This window comes from Thamnophis elegans, chromosome 17 (genome assembly GCF_009769535.1).
Source record: "Thamnophis elegans isolate rThaEle1 chromosome 17, rThaEle1.pri, whole genome shotgun sequence".
Taxonomy (NCBI): domain Eukaryota; kingdom Metazoa; phylum Chordata; class Lepidosauria; order Squamata; family Colubridae; genus Thamnophis; species Thamnophis elegans.
In genome coordinates this window covers 8,446,202-8,458,438 of record NC_045557.1, presented here as the reverse complement: position 1 = coordinate 8,458,438, position 12,237 = coordinate 8,446,202, and the positions used below count along the sequence as shown (strand labels likewise).

Sequence of the window (12,237 nt, the reverse complement as noted above, 5' to 3'; positions counted from 1 at the left end):
AGGAAAAGCATGTTACGGGAACACAAAGAAGTGTTACGAAAAACATGGCCCCACATATGCAAATTTCTTTCTAATGTCCTTTTTTTTGGTGGAGAAATAGATTAGAACAGAGTTTATCAACCTTGGCAGCTTTAAGATGAATGGATTTCTATTTACAGACTTCATCAACCAGCATGTTTTAAGGTGGGAGGACTTCAACTCCCAGAATTCCCTAGTCAGCTTGCTTTACGATAGGCGTACTTCAACTCCCAGAATTCCCCAGACAGCTTGCTTTACGATAGGCGTACTTCAACTCCCAGAATTCCCCAGTCAGCTTGCTTTGAGAGGGGTGCACTTCAACTCCCAGAATTCCCCAGTCAGCTTGCTTTACGATAGGCGTACTTCAACTCCCAGAATTCCCCAGTCAGCTTGCTTTACGATAGGCGTACTTCAACACCCAGAATTCCCCAGTCAGCTTGCTTTGAGAGGGGTGGACTTCAACTCCCAGAATTCCCCAGCCAGCATGCTTTAAGATAGGTGTACTTCAACTCCCAGAATTCCCCAGCCAGCATGCTTTAAGATAGGTGTACTTCAACTCCCAGAATTCTCCAGTCAGCTTGCTTTGAGATGGGTGGACTTCAACTCCCAGAATTCCCCAGGTAGCTTGATTTGAGATGGGTGGACTTCAACTCCCAGAATCCCCCAGCCAGGATGATTAAGGTGGGAGGACTTCAACTCCCAGAATTCCTCAGGCACCATGTTTACCGGATAATCCTGGGAGTTGAAGTCAACACATATTAAAGTCATGGAGGCTGAGAAGCATCGCATTATAAAGTAAAAAAAAAATGTTTTTCTCAATTGGAAGAGGACTCCAAAGGTTTTATATTTAGACCCAGAGAAGACCCCGAAATTTCAACTGATGACGAAGAGAAAATTAAAATTAGAGACATTTTGATGGGGAGACGAAGGTGTTGCACTGAGTTTTAGGTGTGAAAAACCAGTGTAGTGACTTTGGGCCCATCCTTCTCTCTCTCAGCCCAATTCATCTTGCAGTTGTTGTTGTTGTGGTTGTTGGGACTGTACAAGGAAGGATCCTTATGTATGTCCTGATCTAGGCTTCCCCAAAAAGCCCCAGGCAGAGTCCTGGTCCCGACAAAACTCCCTTTGTTAAACGAATGTGAATTCCTCTCCTTCACATTCGGCAAAGGCCTGGCAAACAGTCTTTCAAAGGAGTATTTATGATCAGAAGACCTTATCTAGCTTGGAAAGCTGCCATGTGAATATTTTCTCAAATGAGGGGCTGTGCAAGGAAAGACTCTGGGCACAGAGTCTCTGAGATTCAGGGACAGATCTTCACACTCCTGAAACGAATGAACGAACAAACGAATTGTTTCCTGCAAAAGCCCCCTCCCCTTTCGCCCCTCTTTTATTTCCTCTGGGAGGGGTCATTTATCGTCCTCCTGGAGCCTTCCTCCCAAGTCGGCCCCTGTTCTCTAACTGTTCCCTTCGTCTGGCCGCTCTGCACATGCGCACACTGGGAACAGGCTCCAGCTGTTCGCCTGCCTCACTGATGTCTGACTCTGAAGGCAGCTGATAACTGGCATATGGCTCTGGCTCCCTCTCTGCCTCTGACACAGAGCCCTCCTCAGAGCCTTCCCCAGACTCCAGGACTGGCCCAGGTTCCTCCCCAACCTCCTCACTGTCCGAATCTGCTGCCAGATCCACTGGCGAACCACAGCAATGTATGCCACCTTGAGTTGTACAAAATAAAGGCGGGAGACAGTATGTAAATAAGAGACCCACACCGTATAATGGATATATATCTCTCTGTGTTAGCAACAGCAAAGCTCTTTTGGGCTCTCCCCACCGATCCAAACACGGATCTAGGCTGGGTTCACACGGCAACCCTAACACTGGGGTTCGAGAAATCGCAACGGCAGCAACGTGCAGATCGCCTACAATGCCCAAGCGACGGATTTCAAGTTTCAAGCTTCCTCTGTCGATTCATACCCTGTTTGAAGATAATCGGCTGGCATTCGTAGCCCCTGACCCCCAAAATGACGCACTCCCGTTTCGGAAACCCGGCAATAGTTCCCTCGTGGTGGGGACCTCTGCTTCGTGGAGACGGGTTCTAGGTGGGAAGGGAACAACTGGGTGGGTCATGGGGAGGGGCGAGGACAGGGAGGCGGCCCAAGGAGAATCCGTCTCCCCAAATTGGAATCCAACCCCCCTCCCTCCCCAAATGCTTGGATGGGAAGAGATGCGATGGCCATCCGGCTGATGCAGAAGTCCAGTACAATCAAAATGACGAGATTGAGTGGTCCACGGTGGCCCACGGAGGGTGTGGTATGTTCTCCAACTGTCTTCCTCCAGCGGGAGAGCCGTGCTTCCCCCTCCCGCTCAGTCGAGGGGTCCCTGGAAAATGAGCCGGACGAAACCCTGCTGGCCGGTCAGCCAGGTGCCGCAGAAGGGACAGGCGGCGTGGAAGGCGTGGGTGCCGTGCGGCAGCGGGATCTGCGACCAATACTGGACAGTCTTAGCGGAACAAACGTGGCCGCAGGGGCAGAAGGCGTGGGTGGGGCGTCCGGCGTCCAGATACAGCCCGGCCTCACAGCCCAGCCAGAGAGGCACGTAAGGGCCCAGCCGCCGACACATGGGGCACTCGCGCTCCAGCCCCCCCTTCTCTTTACGGAACCCCCAGTTGTGAAAACCGTGGACGTGGCCACAGTTGATGTAGACCCAGGGCTGCTGTTTTTCCACCACGCCCCGTTGGGCCAGGCTGGGGAAGGCCAGGGTGCTGAAACCCACCGGGCACTGAGGCCGGGCAGCGTTGACCTCTTGACGCAGCAGCTCCAGCTGTTGCAAAGTTGGGGTGCGCAGGAGGCCCTCCGAAGTGCGCCAGAGGAGCGTGGCCCCACAGAGATCAATGAGGGAGCCGTCCTCCAGAATGTTGGACTCCATTTCCACCTGGTACGGAGGGAGAAGAGAAAAGAAGAGACGAATAGCAGAAAAATGGAAGCCTTGGAGAATTCCAGATGTTTGCACTGTCAGCGCAAAGACAAATCACAAGACTAGAGGACCTCCAAGGTCCCTTCCAACTCTATTGTTAATGTTATGTAATAATGGAATGGAATGGAATAGAATAATAATAGAGTTGGAAGGGACCTTGGAGGTCTTCTAGTCCAACCCCTTACTCAGGCAGGAAACCCTACACCACTTCAGACAAATGGTTATCCAATCTCTTCTTAAAAACCTTCAGTGATGGGAGCACCCACAACTTCTGGTGGCAAGTCGTTCCACTGCTTAATTGTCCTCACTTTTGGGAAATTTCTTCTTAGTTCCAAGTTGCTTCCCTCCTTGATTAGTCTCCATCCATTGCTTCTTGTCCTGCTTTCTGGTGCTTTGGAGAACAGGTTGACCCCCTCTTCTTTGGGGCAGCCCCTCAAATATTGGAAGATTGCTATCATGTCACCCCTAGTCCTTCTTTTCACTAAACTGCCCAATTCCTGCCACTTTCTTTTGTATAATCTACCCTGTTTTCCCAAAAATAAGACCTCCCCGAAAATATTGCAACACAGTAGCAGCCAGGAGGTGATCCCACTCGCCGCCTCCTGCACCTCAAAAATAATAAGACCTCCCCCAAAAGGAGGCCAAGCAGTTATTTCCGGGGCCAAAAGAAAATAAGACCCTGTCTTATTTTCAGGGAAACATGGTATATTCTCCAGTCCCCTAATTATCTTTCTTGCTCTTTGCACTCTTAAATCTCCTCTTTCTCCTGCCTTATAAATCTTGACTTGTAATCCACGCTTATCCATTGGAGTTGCCAACCTACCAGCTTTCCCCGCTGTTGCGCCGAGCGACTGTCTCGCAGAGCGTAGACGTTCCCGCAGACCGAGATCTCCCGCCAGACTCCCGGGGTGGAGTCTTCGCTGAAACCGCCGCTGGGGTGCATCACAAGCACGCCGTTCGTGGTCAAGCCATCCATGAGCCCGTCGGGAGTCCTCCATTTCGCAGCTCTCTCCTGCCAACGAGAGATGCGGCGCTGAAGTTTGGTTTTAAGGTCCTGGTTAGCCAAATGCCCCACCTGCTCCTCACTCAAACCTACTCGAGTCAAAGACAACCAAAATCTAGGTCCGTGAGGGCGAAGGTGGCACACAGAGCCCTCTCAGTGGGCATGTCAGCTGTCGCCCCAGCTCAGCCTCCCGCTGGCCACCTGATTTTCGGGTCTCTGCCATGCATGGGGGGGGGGCGCATGTGGGAGACATTCACGCAGGCATGGGGGGGAGCAGGGGGAGCATGGAGTATGTGTGCAGCACGCCATGTTTTTGCTTTAAGAAGGCTAAAGGGAGCCTGAAGGGAGGTCTAGACCCAAAAGCAGGGTGGGGCGGGAGGGCGTTCACGCATGTGCGTGGGAACAGGAATGATTTTGCTCCCAGGAGGCTGCAGAGGTCCTACTAGGCCCAAAATGGGGCACGGAGGAGGTGTATGCACCTACGGGGAGGCAGGCGGTAGGCGTTTTTGCTCCCAGGAGGCTGCAGAGGTCCTACTAGGCCCAAAATGGGGCACGGAGGGGGCGTATGCACATACTGGAGGGGGGAGCGGGCGGTAGGCGTTTTTGCTCCCAGGAGGCTGCAGAGGTCCTACTAGGCCCAAAATGGGGCACGGAGGGGGCTTATGCACATATGGGGGAGGAAGGTGGGGGGGTTGCTCCCAGGTGAGTGCAGGAAATCCCACGAGGCCCAAATGGGACGTGGGACATGTGGTGCATGCCCCCGCTCTCCATTTCTGCTCCCAAGAAGTTGCAGGGAGTCCTAATGGGCCCAAAACAAATTGCGGAGGGGGTGCATGCATATGCACACGGGGGGGGGGTGTGGTCGTGTTTTTTCTCCCCGGAGGCTGCAGGGAGGCCTACTGGGCTCAAAATTGAGTGTGGGGAACTCATATGTGCATGCATGGGGCGAGAGCGCAGGGGAGCGCGCACATGTGCAGGGAGGCGGGGTACATGGGGGGGGTTGTTGCACGTACATTGCATTATAGCACGCAACGACAAAAAAGGTTAGCAATCACTGCTCTAGGTAATCCTTGAGTTACAACTGTTTGTTTAGCAACGGTAGGAAGTTACCACACACATTCAAACATTCTCATGGCCATCGGTGAGAGACTCTTTGGGTTTCAAACGAGTTGCTGGCCAGTTGCAAAAGCGGCTGTGCCCCATTGGGTCCCTGAAAAAATACAGCTAGTCCTGTATAAATGAACAACAGTTCATTTAGCAACCACTCAAAGTTACAACGGGACTGGCAAAAAGTGACATGGCCGTTTTTCACACTTACAACCATGGCCGCATCACGTGATCAAAACTCAGACATTGGGCAAAAGCTTCGTAGTTAGGACAGTTGCAGTGTCCCGGGTGGGGTGTGTGTGTGTCACATGATCCCCTTTGGCGACCATCTGACAAGCAACGTCAATAAAGAAGTTCAGATTCACTTCACAACCATGTTACTAAACCATGCGGCTACTCCCTTAACGACCGCGGCAAGGAAGTCTGTAAAACGAGGCCAAACTCGCGTGCCACCGTGGTTCAGTGAATCACTGCAGTATGATAAGTTAGTAGTCCAGTTGTTAAGTGAATCTGGCTCCCCCGTTGACTTTGCTTCTCAGAAGGTCACGGAAGGGGGATCACGTGACTTCCCCCCCCCCGCGCAGGGGGACTCTGCAACCATCATAAAAATGAACCAGTGGCCAAGCATCTGGATTTTGGTTATTTGCTGCCTCTGATATCAGTGAGGCAGAAGAACAACAGGAGCCTTTCCCAGTGTGCGCAGAGCTGCCAGAAGGCAAGGACAATTAAGAAAACAGGGTCGACTTGGGGGTAAGGCTTGGAGATGAATGACCCCTCCCATAAGACATAAAAGAGGAGCGAACGGGATGTGAGTTTTTGCAGGAAGCAATTAGTTCATTTGGTCGGTTCAAGCTTGGAAAAGTTATGTTTGACTCTGTGCTAAGTTTGGCCTTGCTCTGCATTTGGCAATTAGTTCCCTGGCAGCATTCCCAGGGAGATAAAGGTGGGTGTTTATCAACATTCCCCTGAAAGACTGCGGCAACTCGAGCAGACATCTGTCAGAATCTTCGCAGGCTGTTTGTGAAGCCTTGCGGACTGTGAATGACCATAATTTACAGCTATATAAATAAAAGAAGGTTTAGAGGACTCAGGTTGCGATTTATGCTTTCCCAGGAAGCCTAGGTCGGAACACATAAGTGACTATTTCCAGTGCCGTTGTAACTTTGGATGGTCACTAACTGTTGTAAGTCGAGGACTATCTGTACACACGCATTCGCACACAAAGGCTGCTTGGTGACTCACTCACTCCAAGGAAAATGTTGCGGGAAGCGTCGAAACCGGCGGCGTAAATCCGGGCCGTATACGGAGGATTTCTCTCGCAAATGACCCGGCAAGCAAAGCGGGAGATAGTACTTTGGGCTGTCTGCCCATCCACGGATGAGTTTGTTCCCGGCGTGGTGTCGGTCACCACAAAATCGATCATGCTCTCTGTCGAGCGGCCGATCTGGGAACAGAGAGGTCAGGAGAAGGAGGAGACTCAAGTCAGCGGCCAAAATTTTAACAAGAAGCGAACGTTTTTCCTTTTATCACAAAGCGGACATTTTTTCCCTTCTTTCCAAAACACTGGTTTTATTTTTCTCTAATGGTCAATCAATCAATGTCCATTTCTTTCTGATCAATGTCGATCAGAAAGGTCCGCGGTTCGGCGGTTCGAATCCCTAGTGCCGCGTAACAGAGTGAGCTCCCATTCCTTGTCCCAGCTCCTGCCAACCTAGCAGTTCGAAAGCAGGTAAAAAATGCAAGTAGAAAAATAGGAACCACCTTTGGTGGGAAGGGAACAGCGTTCCGTGCTCCTTCGGCGTTGAGCCATGCCAGCCACATGACGACGGAGACGTCTTCGGACAGCGCTGGCTCTTCGGCTTTGAAACGGAGATGAGCAGCGCCCCCTAGAGTCGGGAACAACTGGCACATATGTGCGAGGGGAACCTTTACTTTTATCTTCAGCGGTTAATCTAAGATAGTTTTTTTAAATCACTGTTTTTAAATTATTTCAGTGTCTCTGGCCAGCATACAGGTAGTTCTCGACTTAAGAGCACAATTGAGCGTTTTCTGACTTTCCCACTGAAATGATACCTATTTATCTACTCGCATTGGCATGCTAGGTTGGCAGAAGCTGAGGGGAGGATGGGAGCTCGTCCCATGATGTGGCAATCGGGTCTTGACAAGCCCAGCTTCTTTAACCACTAAACCAATGGCCACAGTACTGTGAGTCACACCCACCCACCCATCCAAATTTGCCTTTTACAGGGGCTAAACAGCTCCCCATGATGTCATCTCTGGAGGCCCAGCAAAGGTGTTCTGTTCTGACCCAGCTCCCCAAACACAACAAACTCTCTGAAGTTAACTCAAAGATTCCTTTATTAGGAGCGCCAGGAGCTGCGGCAAAAAGTTTCTCTCTCAACGCGGGCTAACAAGTCCGTCCATCCTAGAGACGAATAGTGGCCTGCCACATCTATTCATCTCCGCCCCCTGCCTTTTATCGCCAGAGCTAATATGGAGTTTTGCTAGCAGTGGTTGCTCTTCCGGCCCAAGGACCGGCCCATAGATTTCCACTGCTCTCCTCTCCTCTGCCTTTTGCCCATCTGCACGTCAGACACTGGACCCAGCTGTTCCTCCTCTTTCTTCTCAGCCACCTGGGGGCTGTTGACTCTCCATCTGAGGGCTGACGGACAGCCCAGTCTCTGCCTGCCTCTCTCTCTCTCTCTCTCTCTTTCTCTCTCTCTCTCTCTCTCTCGGTCTCTCAGTCTTTCTCTCTCTCTCTCTGTCTCCCTCTGTCTCTCTCTGTGTCTCTCTCTCTCTCTCTCTGTCTCTCTCTGTCTCTCTCTCTCAGTCTTTCTCTGTCCCTCTGTCTGTCTCTCTCTCGGTCTTTCTCTCTCTCTCTCTCTCTGTCTCCCTCTGTCTCTCTCTCTGTCTCTCTGTCTCTGTCTCTTTCTGTCTCTCTCTCTCTGTCTCTCTCTCTCAGTCTTTCTCTGTCTCTCTCTCTCTCGGTCTTTCTCTCTCTCTGTCTCTGTCTCTCTGTCTCTGTCTCTCTCAGTCTCTCCCTCAGTCTCTCTCAGTCTTTCTCTGTCTCTCTCTCTCTCGGTCTTTCTCTCTCTCTCTCTCTCTGTCTCCCCCTGTCTCTCCCTCTGTCTCTCTCTCTGTCTCTCTCTCTGTCTCTCTCAGTCTTTCTCTGTCTCTCTGTCTGTCTCTGTCCGTCTCTCTCTGTCTCTCTCAGTCTCTCTCTCGGTCTTTCTCTCTCTCCCTCCCTCCCTCCCCCCCTCTCTCTCTGCCAGTTCAATTCCCGCTTGGAGTTCTCACGTTGCCTTGATGCTGACCCTGACCCCCACGCCTCCTCCTCCTCCTCCTCCTCTGATTCTGCTGCTGGAGGGGCCAGCGGTCAACAGCCCACAGCATGTTCCCTCCCACCCCCGGACCTGATAAATACCTGGAACATGTCCGTCTCGCCATCTTGAGTATATTCGACAATGACCGAATGGCTTCGGGAAAGCGTGTAGGAGATGCTGTGTTGACCTCGGTCGCTCAGCGCCTGTAGGACCAGACAAGTAGTTACAACACTTCGTTTACAACTTGAGACTTATGACGGTTCATAAGTGACCGTTCAGAGTTACAAGGGCAATTGAGCCCGGCATTTCTGTTGCTAAGTAAGGCATTACTGAAGTGTGTTTTGTCCCATTTTATGGCTTGCCACGGTGGTTCAGTCAATCTCTGCAGGTGTTAAATGAGTCACCCTGTCGCTAAGTGAACCTGCACCCCCCGACCTGGTTTATCGAAAGGTCGCATGAGGGGGATCACGTGACCCCAGGGCTCTGCAGCCGTCATTAAGCAGGAACCAGTTGCCAAGCGCCTGAATTTTGGTGATGTGATTCTGCAGCGGTCGTAAGTGTGGAAAAACAGCCGTAAGTCTCTTTTCCCGGTGCTGTTGTCACTCTGAATGGTCAGTAAATGAACGGTTATAAGTCAAGGACTAACTGTAATTCTGACTACGTTTCCCCATTCGGAGCAATTGGTGGTGGTGGTGAATGGGGCAGGGAAGGGACTTTGCCCATGCTCAGAATCTCTCTTTACACACAGCCTGAGGTTTAAATAGACCATTGGCTGGGTGGTGGTGGTGGAAGGAGGGGCATTTCTGCAACCACGGTCGGTGGCTTGACTTACTTTGGACATCAGTGGCGTGGAGATATGGTGGATGACATCCGGTTTCACACCGTTGGCTTTGGGTCGCTTGTAGAGGGCCAGCCGGCTGCGGTGACGGCCTTTGTCTCCGTTAGCCAGAGACCCATTGTACCTGCGTTTAACAGAATAACAGCGTTGGAAGGGACCTTGGAGGTCATCTAGTCCAACCTCTATCCATCCAAGCAGGAGACCCTACACCACTTCTGACAGAGGGCAGTCCAGTCTCTTCTTGAAAGCCTCCAGGGATGAAGCTCCCACAACTTCTGAAGGCAACTTCTGTTCCACTGGTGGATTGTTCTCACTGTCAGGAAATTCCTCCTTATTTCCAGGTTGAATCTCTCCTTGGTCAGTTTCCACCCATTATTCTTTGTCTGGTGCTTTGGAGAATAGCTTGACCCCTTCCTCCTCTCTGTGGCAGCCCCTCAAATATTGGAAGACGCTATTATGTCTCCCCTGGTCCTTCTCTTCCCTAGACTGGCCAGGCCCAGTTCCTGCAACTGTCCATCGGAGGTTTTAGCCTCCAGTCCCCTCATCATCCTGGTTGTTCTTTTCTGCACTTTTTCTAGAGTTTCATCATCTGTTTTGTAGTGTGGTGACCGTGTGTGTGTGTGTGTGTGTGTGTGTGTGTGTGTGGCTTCCTGCCAGCATTACTACCGGTTTAGTGCCTGAAAATTTTTGCAATCCAACCAGACTGGCTTGCAAAGTTCTGCTCACTCTCTGCCCCAAATAGGACAAAGTGATGGTGTTGGAAACCTATAGAAAACAAGTTGGAAGGGACTTTGGAGGTCTTCTAGTCCAGCCCCCTGCTCAATTGGGAGACCCTATATAGCAGTGGTCTCCAACCTTGGCAACTTTAAGACTTGTGGACTTCAACTCCCAGAGTTTGCTGGCTGAGGAACTCTGGGAGTTGAAGTCCACAAGTCTTAAAGTTGCCAAGGTTGGAGACCACTGCTATATACCATTTGAGACAAATGGCTGTCCAGTCTCTTCTTAAAAACCTCCAGTGATGGAATATCCACCACTTCTGGAGACAAGTGGCTCTACTGTTTAATTGTTCTCACCGCCAGGAAATTTCTCCTTAGTTCTAAGTTGCTTCTCTCCTTGATTAGTTTCCACCCATTGCTTCTTGTTTTACCCTCAGGTGCTTTGAAAAATAAGTGGACCCCCTCTTCTTTGAGGCAGCCCCTCAAATATTGAAACACTGTTATCATCACACCCCCTAGTCCTTCTCTTCGTTAGGTTGGATATCTATTCTGATCTAGGCTTCCCAAGATCATGATGCCGACTTCTCATCCCAATAAAATCTCTTTTATTTAGGTTAGAGGGAATTCCTCTTCAGCAAAGTCCCGGCCAACAGTCTTTCATGAGATTTCACAACTGCAGGCCTTTATCAGGCTGTGAGAGCTGCCAGGCTGATATCTTCCAAACGCCATGCTGTAGCAGCAATTACTTGGCAAGAAGCCAGGAACAGATCTTCACTCTAATGAATGGAACTCCTGCAAACTCCACTCCCCTTTTGCTCTTCTTTTATTCCCTATGGGAGGGGCCATTCACCGTCCACCTGTGGCCTTTCTCCCAAGTCGACCCTTGTTCTTTCGCTGTCCCCTTTGTCTGACAACTCTGAGTCTGGGAACAGGCTCCAGCTGTTCTTCTGCCCCACTGATGTCTGACTCTGAAGGCAGCTGATAACTGGCATACGGCCCTGGCCCCCTCTCTGCCTCCGACACAGAGCCCTCCTCAGAACCTTCCCCAGACTCCAGGACTGGCCCAGGTTCCTCCCCAACCCTCCTCACTGTCTGAATCTGCCACCATCTCTGATGGCGGGCCATAACACACCTCTCCCCAGTTCCTGCAACCATTCGCTTTACCCTCAAGTTACCTAACACTTGAAATAAACCTAGAAAAAAAATGGTTTAACTTACTTACCCCAGAACAATCAATTCCCCGTACTTCACGGGCTTTTTGGTTAACAGAAGGCTGTCCCCCGCCGAAGGGTAAAATCGCCCATTTTGGGCACAGGTCCGGCGCAGAGTTAGAGGATGAGAACTCACAGCTTCAGCGCTTCCTTCAAGCACCATCCTAGGAATACAGGGTTGTGTGAACCTGGAGGAGAATGCAGGTATTTCAATTAGAGGTCCTGGGGGTGGTGGTGTCTGGGGGGGGGGGGGCAACAAAACATTTTGGGGCTTGAATACTTGGGGCCATTGGGAGTTTTGCAAATGTGCAGTTTGGCACGGAGAAATGACCCCCCCCCCCCAAAAAAAGGATTGAAGAAAAGCGACGTTTAACAACGCATGGCTTGCAAGCTATCTCTGTGGCCAATCCCACAAAGTAGATTCGGCGATCACGCATTGTTTATCTTTGTAAGGTTTTAAGTAATGGATTCCTAATTGAGTTCTGGTTATTCTGAAGATTGAAAGCCGATCTGGATCGGCTCCAGGGAACAATCTGGATGGATTGCTTAACAGCTTTTAAGATGGTTGGACTTCAATTCCCAGAATTCCCCAGCCATCTACCCTATGAAATTTGGGAGTTGAAGTCCACCCATCTTCAAGCTGCCAAGATTTGAGAAATAACTGACTTGGATAGTTTGCCACTGTCTTAGAATAGAATAGATAGAATAGAATAGAATAGAACAGAAAATATGAATGAAGTGGAGTGGAGTGGAGTGGAGTGGACTGGAGTAGAGTAGAGTAGAGTAGAGTAGAGTACAATAGAATAGAATAGAATAGAATAGAATAGAATAGAATAGAATAACAGAATAAAGAATAGAATAGAATAGGATAGAAAATATGAGTGGAGTGGAGTAGAGTAGAGTAGAATAGAATAGAATAGAATAAACAGAATAAAGAATAGGATAAGATAGGATATCAGAATAAAGAATAGAATAGAATAGAATAGAATAGAATAACAGAATAAAGAATAAAGAATAGAATAGAATATCAGAATAAAGAATAGACTAGACT

General features: G+C 50.1%; 1 protein-coding gene across 1 annotated transcript; it reads right to left on the bottom strand.

The window, feature by feature from the left end:
- Positions 1 to 1,796: 1,796 nt before the first annotated feature.
- On the bottom strand, positions 1,797 to 11,924 carry PELI3 (pellino E3 ubiquitin protein ligase family member 3). The gene is made up of 6 exons (XM_032233811.1): positions 11,198 to 11,924; positions 9,254 to 9,383; positions 8,523 to 8,624; positions 6,345 to 6,542; positions 3,812 to 4,000; positions 1,797 to 2,946 (listed from the first exon to the last, which is right to left on the bottom strand). The coding sequence occupies exons 1-6, from the start codon at positions 11,347 to 11,349 to the stop codon at positions 2,380 to 2,382; spliced, it is 1,338 nt and encodes a 445-aa protein (XP_032089702.1). The 5' UTR covers positions 11,350 to 11,924; the 3' UTR covers positions 1,797 to 2,379.
- Positions 11,925 to 12,237: the final 313 nt, after the last annotated feature.